A 21,657-nucleotide genomic window follows, 5' to 3' on the forward strand; every position below is an offset into this window, starting at 1 on the left:
GAGAGAGAGAGAGAGAGAGAGAGAGAGAGAGAGAGAGATGCAGCTGCAGTGAAATCTGATTGGGCTTTGGAGCTGAGATTGTGATTGATGGTGTGATCAGTTTGAGAATGGAAGCACAGTAGAGCTATAGAGACAACGCACACACACACACACACACAAACACACACACAGTCTCTGCTTGGTAATGAATCGACGTCTGGTGGCTGAGTGTATGATTTAGAGAAATAGAACAGAAACACATTTTAGTATATTTGGGATTTTCAGTGAAAGTATTTACATTTAAATTTAATGTAATATTTAACCCTTTAATAAAGAAAAGCAGAAAGAAAGAAAAGAACAAAGCAAAAACAAAGAAAGGATCACTTTAAAGATAAACAAACAGATAAACGCAAAGTACCGTCAGATTAATCTCCTCATGCAATTGGGGCTGTGTATGAGAAAGGACCACAGTTGCCATCTGTCTACCTGTCTGTCTATCTCTGTATCCGTCCATCTGTCCATCCCCCTCCGGAGGCTCCACCCCTGAGCGAAGGGTCTGACCACATTAAACACTCACTTATCGGGCCAACCTGAGGGCGTCCAAGTATGAGACAGAGAGAGAGAGAGAGAGAGAGAGAGAGAGAGAGAGAGAGAGAGAGAGAGAGAGAGAGAGAGAGAGAGAGAGACTAAAGGAGGAGAGACGGTGAAGGTGAGCGAGGGAGTAAGAGGGAGAGGGAGCTTAAAAACACATAGAACAAAATAGAAAGGAGGAGAGAAAAGCCAAAGAGAGTGGGAGCAGCAGAAAGGGAGGGTATGAGAAAGGGAGAGGAGATTGGGGAGACAAAGTGGAGAGAAGAGGAAAAAAAAGACGGGGGACACTCGGAAACTAATGTGAGAAGTGAGAATGATGAAGGCGTTTATAGTGATTTTACCTGCTGGGTGCTGTCTCTCTCTCTCTCTGTGTGTATGTGTGTGTGTGTGTGTGTGTGTGTGTGTGTGTGTGTGTGTGTGTAATGTGGTTTCCTTGGAGATGAGCACAGTGGTCTTAAAGATGTCATGACCTCGGCTTGAATCTGTCACGTTGAAACTGTGATTGAAATGCTATTTAGTGAGAGAGAGAGAGAGAGAGAGAGAGAGAGAGAGAGAGAGAGAGAGAGCAAGAGAGAGAGTGTCTTTACATTCAAACCACCTCTTTCACTCTGTTCTTGAATGGTCAGGAGCCCCACAGAGCAGGTATAATTTGGGCGTTGGATCTTCCTCAACGCCACAGTGACACTGACATGCTGGTTGTGTGTTAGTGTGTGTTGTGCTGGTACGAATGGATCAGACACAACAGTGCCTCTGGAGTTTTTAAACCCCTCAGTGTCAATGCTGTACTGAGAATAGTACATCTACAAGGTGGACCAACAATGTAGGTGAATGTCAGGATCTGATGTCTGTAATGTTTTGGTCACTATAAAGTGACCTGTCTGGACAGTGGGCTTTAATTGTCCAGCTGCTGAGAGGGATCCCTCTTTGTAAATCTCTGTCAATGTTTTATTCTTTTCCACCCAGTCATTAAGGCATCTTCACTGTGTTACCGATTTAACCCCTGACCCCAGAGGCTGAAGGTCCAGGAGCGTGTGAGAGTGGACAGTGGCCCAGTAACGAACTGGCCCCTCGAACCCTCGGCCTTAATCAAACTGCTATTAATCAGCCGAGCTGCTGATAATCAAAACGTCCTCTTTTACTTCAAACAGGGACCTCTCAGGGCTCATTAAAAGTGCTTATTTAATGAAGACGCGTTATTAAGGCGGACCGCTCGTTCGGGGAGAAGCTCCTTTCCCGCCGAGACGAGTGTGAGGTAATTACTGAAGCGGAGTCACAATAACAGGCTGCTCCTGAGCTCCTCATAAAGCCGTTATTAACGTCCAGGCCCTCTCCCTGCAGGCCCCATCTAAACATGATAAGGATTGGATGTCTTATGGATGACTGGCTGTGCTGGCTGTGTGTGTGTGTGTGTGTGTGTGTGTGTGTTTTTTTTTTTTTACTTCCCTCCTTGTCTGCCCCAGCTTTTCTTTTCATCTTCACCACTAAATCTGCTGTTGTATTTGTTGTAGATGAGGAGATAAGGCAGCAGCGAACATCTGGCCTTTGTGCTGGTGATTTTACTGTATTTTACAGTGTCTGAGTCGTAGTATCTGAGAAGAGTATGTTGCTCCTGTGTTATTTTAGCTGGACTTTTAATTCACCTCCAGACTCACCTGCTTTTCTTGTCTAAATCTGGGGCTGTTGTAGCTGAGGAGAAAACACAGCAGAAAAATAAGTGCATTTTTAACTATTTCAACTGTAGAGTTAGTGTGAATGTGATGGTTATTAATGCTGTGACATTTTGAAAGTATTCTCTGTCACCAGTTCTGAATTGCCAGCACCTCCCACGGTCCAAAACACATGTTGGTAGGTGGATTGGCGACTGTATGTGTGAGTGTGTGAGTGAATGTGTGAGTGTGTGTCGGCCTGTGAAGGACTGGTGCCCCCTCAAGGGTGTTTTCACTTTAGGAATTCTTGTGCTGACTTTACTTTCTAAAACCTAGCGTTATTATCTTTACTCATCACGATAAGGACTGGATCTCTTATGAATAAGTGTCTCTGTATGCTGTGTGTTTTTACCTTCATGGCTTTTCTTTTCTCCCAACTGACTCTGCTGTTGTATTTGTTGTAGATGGGGAGATAAGGCAGAGGTTCTCTGTGAACCTTTGTATCCTTAGAAATAGTGACTTTATAAGAGAAGGAACAGCATTTATTGCAAGTTCTTGGAAGTTGTTCTACATACAATTTTGCTCATAAGAATCTACATGTAATAACATATCCGTGCGCTGTGGACCGGTCAAAAGACCTTTGGTGTAGTATTGAGTTTGTTTTAAGTTTTTAAATGGCTTTGAAAGAATGAATGAAGGGGGTTGGTAATCAATTGGAAAATGAGTGTAATTAGTGACTTCCCACTAAACGAGTGTTCATGCATTCCATGAGATTCCAAACACAATAAAACTAGTAAATAATAATCATTATATATATATGTACACACAAGTTCAAAACTAGTTTTTATCAACTCCTCACTAGAGATGGAATAAAAAGATGGAAAACCTTTGTGCGTTCATGACTCAAAGCCTGTGTTTTCCTGTCACATTTCTGTAGACAAAGGAATAACCCCATAAGCAGTGCTTAAATCGAAATGGAATAAATAACTGTCACTCTGCCACGAAAGAAAACATTACCCATCAAACAAGGGCAGAATCACCACACATCCTTCACGGAAACTGCATTGGAATGTCATCCGTTATTAACACCGTGTCAGGATTTGGGATTAAACCGCAGCAGAAACACAGGGAAGTGGGCGGACAAGTTTGGAAACGCTACCTTTCCTGATCGATTTCATATCACAACTGAATTTCTTCAATGTCAAATTGTCAGATGTGTTTGATGATTAATACTGATATTGTTGTTTTTGTTTATAAAAGATTTACCAAATGGCAGCATCCATAAGGCCACAAAGTGCCAGTAAAACTGTAGAGTGTTAAACTAAGTTTCCAAAATAAAACAGGATGTTTCTAACAGAGATCCTGTGCAAGCAAAATGTTTCTGGGGTTCCGAGAGGTTCTTCATTTCTAGGGATTCTGAAGTTCTGTGAGTGTAGATTGACATCCTTCAATATCAAGAGCCAAGAGCGGTTTGGTTCAATTTTGGTTTAATTAAAGCTGCTGTGTCTGATGTTAAAGGGCTCCCTGAAACTACATTCTATAAGCCCTGGAGATGAAATCAACTCTTACAACTTTAAAATCTAGAATTATTGTAGAATATGCTATATTTAGGTTCCCTAACTAAAAGAACAGCATATTTACCCTTAGGTAACACCACAGTGACAGTTGAGAGTGTAGCCAGTTTGTGATGAATATCACACTACACATTTATTACCCGCCATAAAAAGGAAGTGCTAGCATTTTATCTTTTATTCATTCATTATCTGTAACTGCTTATCCAATTCAGGGTGGGTCCAGAGCCTACCTGGAATCATTGGGTGCCAGGCGGGAACACACCCTGGAGGGGGCGCCAGTCCTTCACAGGGCAACACACACACACATTCACTCACATCTACGGACATTTTTGAGTCACCAATCCACCTACCAACATGTGTTTTTGGACTGTGGGAGGAAACCAGAGCACCCGGAGGAAACCCACGCAGACACAGGGAGAACACATCAACTCCTCACAGACAGTCACCCGGAGCGGGAATCGAACCCACAACCTCCAGGCCCCTGGAGCTGTGTGACTGTGACACTACCTGCTGCACCACCGTGCCACCCACATTTTAACTTTTAATTTTTTTGTAATAAATAAGTGTCAACAGACACTACTAATGTAAATATAATTATATTGTGTTGATCTAACATTCATTCATTCATTGTCTGTAACCGCTTATCCAGTTCAGGGTCACGGTGGGTCCAGGGTTTACTCGAATCACTGAGCGCAAGGCAGGAACACAGCCTGGAGCGGGCGCCAGTCCTTCGTTGATTTAACATTGAATCTTTAGTTTACATTTCATTATACATTATTAAAAGCTTAAGTAAAGACAACGTGATTAATAACAATCACAGCAAATGTGTGCAATTTGTTCTTGGCTCACAGAAATGTCAGAAGGATTTAAACAGTATGTAACTAGTTTAACAGCATTAAATGATGTGACATGGTAGCTCGCCTACAGGCAACAAATCCAGATCCTTCATGTTATACTTGTCCTCCTTTTTGCGGGCCACAGAAGTGGCCACACTGTGTACAACCAGTGCATGAACCTAAGTAAACATCCTAAGTGGACCTCAGAAGGGAAACAAGGGCAACGTAATGCATGGGTCTTTTCAGTGCTAACTAAACTTTTGAACTTTGGCTCCAGGAACGTGAAGGTAAATGAGGCTTTGAATTCCCATCATTCCCCTCAGCACTTGGTGGTGATATTTTGAGAGTGTGGGCCATGGACAGGAACTTCTCCTGTCAATCAACTTTCAGCTAAATTATGGAGCGAAGAGCTTGTGACTTTGATGTTTTTAATGGAGCGCTGGTGGAAGCTCGCTGCTGCCGGAAGGCCTGGAAAATTGCAGCGTCATCTCTGTGAATTTTAAAGCAAATACTCCCCATTCCTTCCTCATTCTGAGTCTCTGGCCATTGTTCTTGTGTGTGCTATCGTCCCTACACTGCCTAACAATTCCAGCTGAAACCTTATAATCCTCCTAAATGTTCCTGATTCCTTTGATGCAGAGCCCAAATCTGCCATTCCTTACCCATAATCCCGCAGAGCAGCATCACAGCCAAGAGAGGAGGGGCTCCCAGAGTCCTTCCATTTTTCACTGCTCTCTCAGCTTCCTCGGCACCACAGGAGATTGCAGGTCAACATCACAGCACAGGTCAACTTCTCACTGATCGCTTACACAACAGATTCAAATGTGTAGCTGTAAGGTTTAGCTGTTCTCATTCACTGCTTGCTGACATTATATTCAAATTATCGTGTTGTTGTTGTTTCTATCTGGTAAAAGCCTCCGCATTTAACCCTTCACTGGCATGCACACATATACACATATATACACACACACATAAACCAAGTCATCTCAGCACCCGGAGAGCAGCTAGGGATTTGGTGCCTAGCTCAAGGTTACTTCATCCATGGATGTTGAAGAATGTTCCTTCACTCCCCCGTCCCCCATTTTCTGTCAGTTGAGGGGATGTATGTTATTGGGTTACTGTCTGATTATTAAAACCTGCAAGGATGAAGCGTTTACAGTAAAAGAAGATTAAATGAAGGATTCAGTGGATGAATGAATGAATGGGTGAATGAAAACCTCATAAGTCCTGTCTGCACCGGTGGTAAAAATGACCCATAAGTGACAGGTTGGACTGATGACATCACACTGGTATGTTAAAGTGTGGGCCCTTTAAGAAGTAGCTGTAAACTTTTGAACTGCAGTGTGTATGCGTGCTTGAGGAACTGATTGCACAGCTGAGCTGAGTGCAGTCGTACTGCGGGGATGGATGCGGTTATTGTTTAAGTAAAACCAAGTGTGAGTTTGCATCCATAGCCCTCACTACTCAGACATTAATCTCAGATATAACTCAGATATAACTCAGCCACACTGGAGCTGCACCAGCGGTAATGTGCAGACGGCTATTAATATTGATTTAATGACAGGTCTGTTAATAGATTCTGAACAGAGGAGTGTACAGCTCACCCACTGCAACAGCCAAAAAACTGCCAGAGAGAGAGAGAGAGGGTGGGGGGCAGACAGAGAGAAAGAAGTGGTGGAAGATAGTGTGCTAATGGCAAATGCAGAGAGTATGAGAAAAAGGGGAAAGATATAGGGCTGGGATAGTGAGAGAGCAAAGGATGGAGTAGGGAGAGAAAGGAGGACAGAGAGGATGTGGGAAATCATAGAGAGAGACTTTAGCTTGTGTATATACCATGTTATATTTACTTGAGCAGGGAACTGAACCCACAATCTTCTGCACAGAGGTTGTATCTACCTTAACAACACCATCTACGTCTTGCTGTCATTACTCATGTGTCTTTATACGTTAAACATTTGTACTGAAAAAGACAAACATTATCCAGCGTGTGATAAATTAAAGCAAACTAGAACACAAAGCATCATGCAGAAATCTGCGTGAAAATGTGTGACTACAAACCTCTTCAAAGGTCCTTAAAAGAGCAGAGCCTTTGTGAATATTAGTAATTAGTTAATGAATAATAAATGAACAGTGGATATTGTTTGGAAGAAAGTGTGTCTAGTGAGCACACATCAAATGGTTTTTGTTATGCTGAAAGCAGTACAATGTAGCAAGCAAGATGCTGCACTTGCTACACAGTACCCAGTTAGTGAGACACTGGGCTGGTGACATCACAAATGCCAATTAGTGGGACTCCGTACTGATGACATCACAATGGCCAGTTAGTGAGACATTGCAATAAAGCAAAACAGGTCATGCATGGGGATGAGCGTCTAAAACCTCTGTGAGCTGCAGAGGGAGTGTAGAAAGGCAGAGTAAATATTGTGAGGTCAGGACACTAATGAATTGTTTTCTCGTCTGTCTTGCCTCGGACAGTTGTATGACTCCCCGACTGTCCTCTGCAGGAGGAGCTCCCTCTATTTCAGATAAGAAGGAAAAATGTGGGATTATGTCTGTAAACTTTTCTGAGATTGTCACTTTTTTTATCACAGAATAACGAACGACATACACACATCTCTCCGCCTCACAACGAGAAAGAGCGAGAACGATGGAGAGAAACAAAAATGGGACAGACGGAGAGAAGCACAAAGAAAGTGAAACAAAGAGAGAGAGAGAGCGATAAATAATTGCACTTCTTTTTCTTTTTGAAAGCACAAGCTGTTTGTTTTGATATTTTTTATTTTTATTATTTTGTTTTTCATGCCACTTTGGCCCATTTCTCCAGCTATTTCTTGCATAACATCTTCATCCATCTATCAATGTCTCTCCTCTCTCTCTCTCTCTCTCTCTCTCTCTCTCTCTCTCTCTCTCTCTCTCTCTCTCTCTCACACACACTCTATCTATCTATCTATCTATCTATCTATCTATCTATCTATCTATCTATCTATCTATCTATCTATCTATCTATCTATCTATCTATCCTTCCCTCCTGGCTGGTCTTATGCCCAGAGGGAGATAAAAGAGAGGGTGGAAGTGGAGTGCAGCAGGAGATAGAGGGATGAAAATGGATGGATGGATGTTTTGCTGATCTCCATGTGTATGTTATGAAGCTCAGAATCAAATATTGATCAGCCTAAAGTGAAGGGTTTATAACTGAACAGCTCAGAGCAGAGCAGAGCAGCTGCTTGATGGGGGCGTGATTCTGAAGAAGCTGTTGTAGGGTGAATGCAGTGTGGGTGTGTGTGTGTGTTTGTGTGTGTGCATATTGTGGGGTGGGGGTGGTGGTTGTGGGGGGTAGGGGGGCGCTGATGTTAAGTAGGATACATCACTCTATTCTGGCTTTCACACCCTCAGGTAGAAGAGAAAACAAACTCTGTAAACACTGCATGTATCTTAGCAATAACAGTGAATGGATGGCATTATGTGTGTGTGTCTGTGTGTGTCTGTGTGTGTGTGTGTGTGTGTGTGTGTGTGTGTGTGTGTGTGTTTCTACCCAACATAAATCAAACAATGTGTCCAAAAATATCTGCTAATGTAGAGTTTGCCTTGTTCAGAGTGTAGTGAGTGTAAAACAGCAACAGTGTCTGACTGAGAGTGGCATGCAGTCATGTGAGTTCTGAATCTATTCATTCAATCATTCATTGTCTGTAACTGCTTATTCAGGTAAGGGTCACGGTGGGTCCAGAACCTATACCCAGAATCACTCGGCACACGGTGGGAACACACCCTGGAAGGGGACCCCGCCCTTCACAGGGCGACACGCACTCACACATTCGCTCACACCTATGGACACTTTTGAGTCGCTAATCCTCATACCAATGTGTGTTTTTGAACAATGGGAGGAAACCGGAGCACCCACAGGAGACCCATGCAGACACGAGGAGGACACACCAAACTCCTCACAGTGGGGCTTGAACCCAAAACCTCAGGACCCTGGAGCTGTGTGACAGTGACACTACCTGTTGTGCTACAGTGTGAATACTGTAACACATACATATAGAAATATGAGAAGTTAGAAATTGGGGATCTGGATTCCAGATGATTGGGTTAACTCCCTCAGGGCCCTCCTAGAGCTGTGCCCCGTGTGTGTGTGTGTGTGTGTGTGTGTGTGTGTGTGTGTGTGGTAAGGGAAGGGTGGTTGTGTTTATTTTTACTGTAACACTGAATAAACTGGGCTTAAATTGTCTGAACCTTAATCTTTCAAAAAATCCTTCAACAAAGCAAAAAAGAAAAAAAAAACAAGATGTTTCCCTCGCGTCCCACTGAAGAATTCTGTTAGTGTGCCCAGGCAGCAGTTTCATTTCATTCATCTCTGCTAACAGCTGTTATTTAAAAAAAAAAACAAAAACCCACAATATTTAATAATGATTTCAGAATGCCTGAGTACAGTGATAGTGTGGGGTCCCTTCTAACAGCAGAACAAATCAGAAAATAAGAATCGCAAAGTCCTTCAAAAAACAGAGCAAATAAAACACCTAACAGCAGTAGTCCATATTTAGAGTGTGTATGTTTGTGTGTGTTTGTGTGTGTGTGTGTGTGTGTGTGTGTGTGTGTGTGTGTGTGTGTGTGTGTAAGAAAGAAAATATGTCGAGTAAAATTGTAGAGTGTAAAGATTAAGTGCTTTTATTTTGTAAACAAAGCTGTCATGTTTCCTGTTTCCTGCTCTAATATGAATCAGAGATTTATATTAAAAATTATTTAGCCAAAGGCCACTGAATAATTAACTACTTCATCCTCGCATCATCATCATCATCATCTCACCACAACAAACACACAGCATCATTCCAGCTGCCTCCAGACACCTCCTCTACGCTTTCATCAAACACTCTGCTTTATCACAAGGAATTTAATATCAACATTAGACCTCACACATCCTCTCTTTCTCATTCTATCTCACTCTATCTTTCTCTTCCTCAGGCTCTCTCTCTTTCACTCTCTCTGTCTGTATCTTTCTCTGTCTCTCTCTCTCTCTCTCTTTATATATATATATATCCCTCTCTCTGTCTCTCTCTCTCTCTGTGTCTCAGTCTCTCTCTCTCTGTATCAGTCTGAGAGAGAGAGAGAGAGAGAGAGAGAGAGAGAGAGAGAGAGAGAGAGAGAGAGAGATGTTAATATATGAGTATGATTAGTAAAGCTCCTGGTCCTTCACCCATAAAGCACAATTACAAAGCTTAGTTAAATCTGCTGTGGCTCTGGGTGTGATTTTCTTTCTTCAGCTCATTTCCAGGCTCTAATTTAATCGAGTCGCCGCTTATTCCCATCATCACTTTCTGTTTGTTTAAAACATTCAGGCTTCACATTGTAAAACCACACATCTTTAAATACCACTGAACTGGGTATGTGTGTGTGTGCGTGTGTGAGTGATCATATTTACATACACACATTGGTGAAATAGGGTGGCACTGTGGTGCAACAGGTAGTGTCTCTGTCGCACTGCTCCAGGGTCCTGCTCTGGGTAAATGTCTGTGAGGAGTTTAGTTTGTTCTCCTCGTGTCCATGTGTGTGTCCTCTACACGGTCCAAAAACACACATTGGAATGTGGATTGTCGACAGAGAAGTGTCCATAAGTGTGAGTAAATGTGTGTGTGTGTGGGTGTCACCCTGTGAAGGACTGGTGCCCAGTGATTCCTGGTAGGCTCTGGACCCACCGCGACCCTGAACTAGATAAGGGTTACAGACATTGAGTGAATGATTAAGCCTGCTTGTCTTGAGTTTGGGATTGGAGTTTTTATTTCTTTTGTGTGTATTTACTTTTCGCTGTAAGAATGTCTTAACAGCCTCACATCCTTTCAGACCCACAGTGTGGAGGTGTTTTGTTTGTTTTCACAGTGGAGGGAAATTTTCAGATCTGAAGATGTGGAGCTTGATGTTCTCTCTCTCTCTCTCTCTCTCTCTCTCTCTCTCTCTCTGAAAGATGAACTCTTGTACTGCTGTCTGTCTGATGGGGCAGTTGTTTATTTATTCCTTTATTTATTTCCCTGGCGTTGTGTATGCAGCTTAATATACATTAACTCAATTAAATAATGAATAATATTTTCTTAAAAGGTGTTTTGACTGGTGTTTGACAAGGGGGTTGGTCCCTGACTTTTGCACGGTGTGGTGTTTGTTTACATCACAGTAGAATTTTCTATGCAGCAGCTCAAACCTTTACATTTTCTGTATACTGATAAGCCCTAGATTTAAAAAAAAACATCCTTTACAGACACAAACACACACACACACACACACACACACACACCTGGCATGTCATTGGTTTGTAAGCGTGGTGTGTCGACCCCTCTGGAAGCAGCAGCTTTATCGGTTGTATTTTATATGTAACAGCTGGTTGAGTAGGTGAGGGTGTGCTGTAGGTCTGATGTTATTTTGGGAAAAAAAAGAACCTAGAACGAATGTGGGAACATGATTAAAGAGGTGTGTGTGTGTGTGTGTGTGTGTGTGTGTGTGTGTGTGTGTGCGTGTGTGTGTGTGTGTGTGAGAGAGAGAGAGAGAGAGAGGTTATAACATTTATATTCCTATGACATTACCTTTATTTCAGTCTCAAATATGCCTTCATTTACAACAAGAAATTAGATGCTCTCATGTTTACAGCACATTTATAGATACTACTTTAAATAAGACTACATTTATAAAGGCTTATAAATGGTTTAAATGTCTATTTATAACATGGTTATTAATTAGGTTCTAACAGCTTAAACTCATTAATAATCCTTTGTAACTTCTTTGTAGGAAGTGGGACAGTGGGGCTTTTTTTGTTGTTGTTGTTGTTTTTATTTTTTCCGCTGTAAGTGTAAGCTCAGACCTCAGAATGTGAAGTTAGTCATTTCACATGTTGAGGCAAACCACATTATCACTGATGTATAAAAAGACACTCTGTTGGTAGTTAATTCATTAAATGTTTAAACCTATTAAGACGTATGTGCTGAAGCCGACAGGGTTAATGTCGATTGAGTGAGGAGACAATGTAAGGTCAGCATCTGGCAAGATCTGAGGTTTAACAGTGTAGATATTTACTCACTATTTGGCAAACAACAGGTCACTGTTGCCCTATTTGTTATAAATGAGTATTAATGACTATTAGAAACATAATTCTTAACTTTTAATAAACAGATTATGAATAATTTATAAACATTTATAAGTTAAGTCTTAATCTAAAATGGTACCCATTCATACTCTCTGTATCTTCCTGAATGAAAAGGGTGTGTACGATTTTCTTGCTCTTGGACTTGACCTGGTGTGTATGTATGTGTTTTGGGTGTGTGTCTGTGTGCAGATCTCCTGGCTGTTCCAAAGCACCCGTATGCAGCGATGGAGAACTGGGGGCTGAGTGTGTTTGTGGAGCAGAAAATTCTTCTGGATCCTGAAGTGTCATCTTTTTCCTACCAGATGGAACTCACTATGGTGGTGGTGCATGAGATCTGCCATCAGGTACAACATACACACACACACACACACACACACACACACACACACACAGCAGCAGCAAACAAATAAATCGAAAAGAAAATTCATTCGAATCAACCAGTTAATAAAGTTCATTCAGTTTGATTTGATTCAGTTCAGTTCAGTTTAATCCTAAGTGGGTGGCACTGAGGAAATTGTGGTAAGGACAATCACCTCAGAACATGAGAAGTAAGCTTTCATGAGATGGACAGCTCAAATTGAGAAGCCCTGCTCCTGGGGCAAACAGTTAAAGATTAAGAGCGGTATGAATAAAGAATTACGGGTCTTCAGTAAGGGTGTGAAACTTTTCCTGGTGCCACAAAAGCAAATGTGTTTTCCATGTTTTCCGTGCTCTTTCAGCAGCTCCTCATCAGGTACCTCACTGACGCAAACCTGTTGGAAACATAAATGATTGGAGATTTAGCTTTAGCCTTGTGATACAAGAGATACCAAGGGAATACTAACTTTCCCCGAGACACCCCTGGCATATAATGAGTCAGAACCCTGTTTACCAGCCCTATTCTTCTCCAAAGTCCAGATCACCCTGTCATCAGAAGGTCTCTGGTTCCATTCCAGGGGATCCCTCCATCATCCGAGGCCAGGATTCCTACATATCACAAGTGGCCTTGCTCTCTGGCTGTGTAGGGTGGCCTTCGTTCTGCCCACATCCAATCAGATCTGGACAATTATTGTTCTCCAGATGTGTTAAGCTGTCGAGTGTGAACAGCCGCTGGAAAAGAATTGGTAGTTGGCTTCACTCTCAGAGAAAGCCTCTCAGCTTAGTGGCCCTGTGTCTAATGGGCAGAGTCCATGCAAACAGGTGGATGACTAATTTGGGAGAAAATTTGGTAAAATGACTATAATATTAATATAACGATGATGATGATGTTGATGACGGAAAAGCTAAAGAAGGTAGCACCTCACTCATTTCTACGAAAGCCTCTGGACACTTCTTTTCTGGGAAATTTGGTTCTAGCTCCTGCTGCTCTTCAAAGAAAGATCATTATTCTGCAGTGTCCCAATAATGTTCCATTACATTCTACTGATAAGGGCTTGAGGTAAACTTCCCCTCTCTCCATGTCAACTCCTGAATATTAATTAGAATATGACAAATATCACTTGATCAATGCTTGTGCACATTCGTTTGGGGATCTGGAGCCTACCAACCCATGCACTGTGAAATAAGACCATCCATTTTCTATTTGGGGGCTCCCTATATCAGTAAACATGGGATTCAATTTGCCATTCTCACTCTGATCCTCTAAAGCCCCACCCACTTGAATGAGAATTTCCAATCACGGCACTGGAGCTGTGTTTATGTGTGAGCACAAAGATGAAGTTAAACCACATAAACCATAGAAAATGGTAAAAACCAGGATGGGGAATGAAGAAATCTGCAAAAATAGATGAAAAATTGATGGAAAATGATCAGAGCTTTTGCTTCCTCGCTTCTCAGTACTGTGCACTTGAGGGTGAGGTGAGCTGTGGCTCATTCAAGGTCGAAAGGAGGTCAAATAAGTCCACTTCAATCTGTTCTATCCCAAATCAAGTGGTTGATCTTTTCAATGCCCCATGTTAGGAGATCTTAGAGTGTCTTTTATATGTTGTGAATGTGCACCCACTCTTCACACACAGCGTGTATAATGTCTATGGAGAGGGAAGTACCTGAGCTCAATATCATCATGCCCACTGCCTACTTTCAAGACGACAGACAGAACAAAGGGTGTGAGTCTACTTTGAAGAACGTAAACAACACAAAAGTCACCAAAAGCAAGGGGACAATTAAAAAAAAAAGGCTGTATTTTTTGCAGTCAGCAGCTAATGGAGTAATAAAACACAGGTGAATGAAATGATGAGACGAGAATCCCAGGACACTCTGTGTGTGTGTGTGTGTGTGTGTGTGTGTGTGACTTTCCACTCTGTCCGTCACACACTGTAAAACACCACCTTTCCCTTCTCCTTTGTGTGTGTGTGTGTGTGTGTGTGTTTGTGAGCCTCATCACAGAGACGTCCACTAACACACGCCGCCGTAACTGTCCAAGCTAAGGATTTACAGCCCAGCATCCAATTTATCACTCTACCACACGACCAGATTATATCCTCCTGATAGAGAGAGAGAGAGAGAGAGAGTGTGTGTGTGTGTGTGTGTGTGTGTGTGTGTGTGTAGTGGTGTAACTTTCCCTCTCTCTCATCCCCTTCTTCATCTGTCTCTACTCTTTCTCTCTCTTTTTCCTGTCTCTCTCAAACACTTCTCTTCTTCCTCTCTCTCTCTCTCTCTCTCTCTCTCTCTCTCGATCTCTCTCTCTCTCTCTCTCTCTCTCATCCCCTTCTTCATCTGTCTCTACTCTTTCTCTCTCTTTTTCCTGTCTCTTTCAAACACTTCTCTTCTTCCTCTCTCTCTCTCTCTCTCTCTCTCTCTCTCTCTCATCCCCTTGTTCATCTGTCTACTCTTTCTCTCTCTTTTTCCTGTCTCTCTCAAAGACTTATCTTCTTCCTCTCTCTCTCTCTCTCTCTCTCTCTCTCTCTCTCTCTCTCTCTCTCTCTCTCTCTCTCTCTCTCTCTCTCTCATTATGTAACCTACTTTCAGAAGTGTTCTGTCGTTGCAGTCAATTATAAAAAGATCAAACCCAAAAGTCTTTATTACATTATTACTTTATTACTTCTCTCTAAAATAATGGGTTCGTTTTGCCCCCAAAACCCTTCCTCTTCCCTGAGGATGGAGGGAGGTAACAGTGGGTGCATTATTGTGTGTGTGTGTGTGTGTGTGTGTGTGTGTGTATGTGTTTCTCGCTGTTCTTTGTGCGGACTTACGAGGGTTTTGTGGTGGAGGATTATTTGCAGCTTATCAGTGAAGAGCAGAGGTGTTTTCCACAGGATTCAGATCCTGAACAGAAGCTCAACTCACTGTTAACACTGAGAACTGTGTCTGTGCTGTTTCAGTGTGGGGCGTGGGGGGGGGGGGGGGGCTTTAGTGCTACCACCGTGCTTTACTCAGAGAGAGAGAGAGAGAGAGAGAGAGAGAGAAAAAAAAAGAGAGAGAGAGAGAGAGAGAGAGAGAGAGAGAGAGAGAGAGAGAGAGAGAGAGAGAGAGAGAAGGTAAGCAAATGCCTTGCACAATGCTGTATCAGTTAAAAGGTTGCTGCAGCCTGTGGGGGTGGAGGTCAACACCGGACAACAGTGTTGTGAGGATTTAATGGTATCACTCACATATGCATCATTGAGGGCAGGTACCATTTGCTGTGCACCCAACTCACCCCCAAATTTATTGGATGGACCCCTATCACTCCAGAGAACACGGTTCTACTGCGGCCCAATCCAAAGCTGAGGAGATTTATATCCCTTTGCCCTTGCTTGGCATTCAGAGAGAGAGAGAGTGAGAGAGAGAGAGAGAGAGAGAGAGAGAGAGAGAGAGAGATGAGAATGAATTAATATAACAAAGCGAGAGAGTGAGAGAGATGGAGAAAGGCAGAACGATAGAGAGAATGGGAAGATGGGAACTAGGGAGATAAGAGAGAAAGAGAAAAGCCTGTGAGAGAGACAGACTCAGAATGGGGACTCAGGAAGAGTAGGATCAGGTAGAGGGTGAAAAAAGAAAAAGAAGAATAATATCAATAAGAGCCTTAAATTGTGAAAGAAGGAGAGTAGCATAGAGAAATGTTGAAAAGCAGAGAGAGAAACAAGTGATAAAGACCTCTATCTCTCTTAGTCATTCCCCTCTGTGGGAGCTCTCTCTCTCTCTCTCTCTCTGTTTTACACATTAACACTCCACTCCTACAGGGGGCAGCGAGGGGCTTCTCATGTGTGTAAAGAGACTGTGTATTTTTTGCGATATTTTTAGCCTGAAATCCAGGAGCAGTTCCTCTGTGTCTTCATGCTGAGCTCCATTGCTTGAAGGAGAGCAGAGCAAAGCGAGGAGCCCTACTCCGTTCAGTTCAGCTTTATTTATACAGTGCTTTCTTACAGCAGACAATGTCCCAAAGCAGCTTTCCAGGAACATGCCAGACAGGGAGGCATTTACCGCATTAAAGACAGAGAAAATGGCACAGTTTTGTGACACTGCAGGCTGTGTGGTAGGAAACATGACCACAGTCACCTTAAATGGAGCTGGCAAACACGTCCTCGGACAATGTAGGAAACAACGTGATGGGAGTCATGTAACAAGGCCATTTTCATTTAGTTTGATTTCTGATTCAAAAGCAGCACCTGCTGTTTACACTTTGTGAATGTTGTGATGTTCCATTCAATTTAATTTGAATTTAAGCGAAAGTTTGTTCCCCTCACTCCTGAAAAGTTACAGTTTTGGAGAAAGGACTGTTTTGTTCCAACACTGATGACACAGCTATTGTGTGAGAAAGGACTTTAGGAGGAGAGTGTACTCTTAAAGCTGGGGCTTTGGGTCTGTGAGGTTTCTCCTTAACCCCTTTCCTCAGTGGTCTTTCCTGCTCCCATCTACTTGTCTCTGTTTCTAGGATATTGTGTGTGTAATGGATGTGTAGCCTGATCAGGTTATCAATGTAATATATAGTCGCTGTCCAATCAAAAACAACTTTCTTCAAAATAGCTTTAATTTTACAGAAGAATGAAAACGTCTCATGGATTTTAATGGAAGTCAATGTAGAAAATAATGTTCCAGGCTTTTTTAGAGCATTTTTAACGGTTCTGTGGATTCTTTTGTAGTAAAGTAATAATGGATAAAAATGGAGATACATAAATGATGGTTCCTCAAGGGTTCTTTAGTAAAGAAAATGGTTCTATATAGAATGCTAAACACTAAAAGATGGAGAATGCGCTATAGACAGTTCTATATGGCACCAACAATGGCAAGCTTGTTACTAGAGAAGTGTTTTTAGTGCCATACAGAACCTTCTTCTAAAAGGTGCTATAGTGAACCATTTATTGCACAGTCTCCATCAATTTGAAGAACCCATTCATGACGCAAAGAACCCTTTAATCGTGCAAAAACGTATTTCAGAACCATTTTCCATACTAAAGAACTCTTATAGAACCATCATTTCTACAGTGATAGGAGACTGATGGCAGGTTTGAGCCGGGAATGTTGTTTTCCATACCACTGGTGGGACTGTCATTTGAAAACATGTAAATATGGTCTACTTCATTTTGTTTGGGCCCCCAGTGGCTATTTGCCCCTGGAATGGAAATCAGCATTGTTTCCGATCAGAAGCATGTTTCCCATGATGTTATCAGACTCGGCGGTGTGTGAAATGTTATGACTCTGAAAGTGGCTTTTTCATATAAAAACGCCCTGGGCGCTGCAGGCAGAGGAGCTCCGGGGTTGGGGTTGTGGGCTCAAATCCCAAATCAAGTCACTGTTTGTGTGGAGTGTGGTGTGTTTCTCCTGGTGCTCGGGTTTCCTCCCGAAGTCGAAATCCACAGGTGTGTGTGAGTGACTGGGTGAATGTGTAAAATAGTCCACAGGTGTGTGTGAGTGACTGGGTGAATGTGTAAAATAGTCCACAGGTGTGTGTGAGTGACAGGGTGAGTGTGTGAGTGACTGGGTGAGTGTGTAAAATAGTCCACAGGTGTGTGTGAGTGACAGTGTGAGTGTGTGATTGACTGGGTGAGTGTGTGAATGACTGGGTGAGTGTGTGAAATAGTCCACAGGTGTGTGTGAGTGACAGTGTGAGTGTGTGAATGAAAGGGTGAGTGTATGAATGACTGGGTGAGTGTGTGAAATAGTCCACAGATGTGTGTGAGTGACAGTGTGAGTGTGTGAATGAGTGGGTGAATGTGTAAAATAGTCCACAGGTGTGTGTGAGTGACAGGGTGAGTGTGTGAGTGACTGGGTGAGTGTGTAAAATAGTCCACAGGTGTGTGTGAGTGACAGTGTGAGTGTGTGAATGACTGGGTGAGTGTGTGAATGACTGGGTGAGTGTGTGAAATAGTCCACAGGTGTGTGTGAGTGACAGTGTGAGTGTGTGAATGAAAGGGTGAGTGTATGAATGACTGGGTGAGTGTGTGAAATAGTCCACAGGTGTGTGTGAGTGACAGTGTGAGTGTGTGAATGACAGGGTGAGTGTGTGAAATAGTCCACAGATGTGTGTGAGTGACAGTGTGAGTGTGTGAATGACTGGGTGAGTGTGTGAAATAGTCCACAGGTGTATGTGAGTGACAGGGTGAGTGTGTGAATGACTGGGTGAGTGTGTGAAATAGTCCACAGGTGTGTGTGAGTGACAGGGTGAGTGTGTGAATGACTGAGTGAGTGTGCGAAATAGTCCACAGGTGTGTGTGAGTGACAGGGTGAGTGTGTAAAATAGTCCACAGGTGTGTGTGAGTGACTGGGTGAATGTGTAAAATAGTCCACAGGTGTGTGTGAGTGACTGGGTGAATGTGTAAAATAGTCCACAGGTGTGTGTGAGTGACTGGGTGAATGTGTAAAATAGTCCACAGGTGTGTGTGAGTGTGTGAATGACTGGGTGAGTGTGTGAATGACTGGGTGAGTGTGTGAAATAGTCCACAGGTGTGTGTGAGTGACAGTGTGAGTGTGTGAATGACTGGGTGAGTGTATGGATGACTGGGTGAGTGTGTGAAATAGTCCACAGGTGTGTGTGAGTGACAGTGTGAGTGTGTGAATGACTGGGTGAGTGTATGAATGACTGGGTGAGTGTGTGAAATAGTCCACAGATGTGTGTGAGTGACAGTGTGAGTGTGTGAATGACTGGGTGAGTGTGTGAATGACTGGGTGAGTGTGTGAAATAGTCCACAGGTGTGTGTGAGTGACAGGGTGAGTGTGTGAATGACTGGGTGAGTGTGTAAAATAGTCCACAGGTCTGTGTGAGTGACAGGGTGAGTGTGTGAATGACTGGGTGAGTGTGTGAAATAGTCCACAGGTGTGTGTGAGTGACAGGGTGAGTGTGTGAATGACTGAGTGAGTGTGCGAAATAGTCCACAGGTGTGTGTGAGTGACAGGGTGAGTGTGTGAATGACTGGGTGAGTGTGCGAAATAGTCCACAGGTGTCTGTGAATGACTGGGTGAGTGTGTGAAATAGTCCACAGATGTGTGTGTGTGACAGGATGAGTGTGTGAATGACAGGGTGAGTGTATAAAATAGTCCACAGGTGTGTGTGATAGAGTGACAGTATGAGTGTGTGAATGACTGGGTGAGTGTGTGAATGACTGGGTGAGTGTGTAAAATAGTCCACATGTTTGAGTAACTGAGTGAATGCTTGAAAGTGTGACAGGGTGAGTGTGTGAAAATGTCCAGGAGGCTCTGGACCCACTGCGACCCTGCAAAAATGGGGGTTACTGAATGAAGGAAAGAAGGAACAAACAAACACACGGACGAATGAATGAATGAATGAATTGATTGATTTGATAGTTTTCTGCCAAAACAAAGCTAGCATTAGACAGAAAAAAAAACACTGTTTAAGATGATTTGCTGGTTATTACATTCTTACATCTTCCCCCGCCCACATGAGACGTTCCGTTTCACCTGGAGTGAGCAATATTTATTCTCATGCACTTTCTTCTAGTTCAGGACGAGTCTCTTTCAGTGTATCACTATTGTTTCTCCTTAGTTCTGCAGGGGCAGAGGAAACCCTTGAAAGGATCAGTGACAAGAGCATTCAGCACTGCTGTGTTCCAAAACGGAAGTTAATTTATTCCAGTGGCAAAGATTTGCTGAGTAAAAGGGTTCAGGGGAAGTGTGCAGCCTCATTTTTCTTTGAATTGGAACAGAGCCATGAGTTCTGGAAGCACTGCGGTAGAAAGTGTGATGAAGCTGTCTCTTTTATCCTCTTTACACCGTATGACCAGAAGTTCTGACCAGCGCTTTCTTCTGAAATGAAGGGCATAAAAAGAGAGTTTGTTCATCTTTGTTGCAGTAACCGCTCCTGCTCTTCTGGGAAGAGTTTAGACCAGATACTGGAACACTAGTGTGAGGATTTGATGGCTTTCAACCTGGAGAACATTTGTGGGATCCGATCCTACTCAAATGTAATGGATGGAGTACCACCGCTGCAGAGAATGCTCCTCTACTACCATATACTGCTCAATGCTTTATATACCTCCAGCCCACCCTTGGCATTGGGAATGGTGAACTTAGACTCATGTGCAGCTGCTCTACACCCACCTTCAGGATGAATCGGAGTGATGTTAGCGATCCAGATAGTGCCTGATCTCATGAATGCGCTCTGCTGCCATCGGATCCTCACAGCAATGTTCTAATGTGCAGTTCACAGCCTTCTCAGAAGAATAGAACCTGTCTCTTTAAATCACTTAATTTCAGAAGAAAGTTTGGATGAGCAAGTGTCCTGAAATTTCTGGCTCTATGGAGGTGATTGGGTAAGTGAGGGGGTGTGTTAAATTCTGGGATTGGACCGGGTGGTCTGAGTCTCATTAGCAGCAAGGGACTGCCGCTGGCTTCATTTTCTGAGTTAATTTCCCAAAATGACAAATTCTGGTGTGTGTGGTCCAGTGAGGCTCACACAACATTGCCTTTACTACACACACACACACACACACACACTAATCAAATTGAGCTTAAGATGTCAGTGTGCAGTACGGGCATTCAGACATGCTGGCATTTAGCCCAATTAGAGATAGATAGACAGAGAGAAAGAGAGAGAGTCAGAAAGTGGAAAACATTTTTAATCCTCCCATCTCCTCATTAGTTCAGCTGCAGTTGAGGAGTTTGGTGTGTTCTCCCAGTGTCTGTGTACGTTTCCTCCGGGTGCTGAGTGGGTGATGCCCTGTGATGGACTGGCACCTGGTCCAGGGTTTGTTCCTGTCCAATGTTTCGAGGTAGGTGCTTGACCCATGGAAACCTGAACAAGACGATGTGTTTACACTGAATGAATGAATGAACTAACTAATGAATGCATAAGAGAAAGTACACAATGGCTCTGGCCAATCAGCATTCTGCAGGGTTTACATGTCACCATTTAATACCTACTTAGCTCGGTTGGAACCCAGAATGAGGGAACAGAAAACCTACTCGTTTCCAGGGTCCAGGGACAAGATTTGGCCAATGGAAAAGCAAAAGAGCCGAGCCAAGTAGAGTTCTGTAGGTTTTGTGCAGTGGTAAAGCGCCAAACATGGCCATAAGTTTGTGAACAAGCCATTTAAAAGAAAAAAAAACGTGGAGGGCCAATTCAGACACATGGTTAACCCTTTCAGTGCTGGATTCTGATGAAATGCTAGTTCTGCTTCTTATGCTGTGCTGTCTTACAAGAGTAGTCTGAGTAATGTTTAGCAGTTGTGATCCTCAGGCCTCTTCATCTCTTCTCTCTGGAGGATCTGTTCATATTTGATTTTAATATCTTTTTATTTTCCTCCAAAACTCAGCTCTTTAACTCTTCGTTGACTGAAGCCAGAGCTGGAGCCCGAAGCTTTGGAGAGCACTGTTTACGCCTGTAATCCCTTCCATAGCGTTTAAATGTCACAGCTTTAATTGTCCCGCTCCTGGTGTGAGAGTGTGGGTCACACAGCTGGAGGCGTTAGAGAACGGGCTCTAACTTCTCCTGACGTATTGATCTGCTCTCTATTGAGAATGCATTAGATCAAGCCCCGTCCCACCTCTCTTTCGGTTGGACG

General features: G+C 43.1%; 1 protein-coding gene across 1 annotated transcript in view; it reads left to right on the plus strand.

Moving 5' to 3' along the window:
• The window catches only part of LOC136694709 (thyrotropin-releasing hormone-degrading ectoenzyme-like), a 268,426-nt gene that overhangs the window by 101,094 nt on the left and 145,675 nt on the right, over positions 1-21,657 (plus strand). Inside the window, exon 5 of the mRNA XM_066668480.1 lies at positions 11,936-12,090. Coding sequence (XP_066524577.1) covers positions 11,936-12,090 — 155 coding nt within the window. The remainder of the gene's footprint in view (positions 1-11,935; positions 12,091-21,657) is intronic.

This window comes from Hoplias malabaricus, chromosome 4 (genome assembly GCF_029633855.1).
Source record: "Hoplias malabaricus isolate fHopMal1 chromosome 4, fHopMal1.hap1, whole genome shotgun sequence".
Taxonomy (NCBI): Eukaryota; Metazoa; Chordata; class Actinopteri; order Characiformes; family Erythrinidae; genus Hoplias; species Hoplias malabaricus.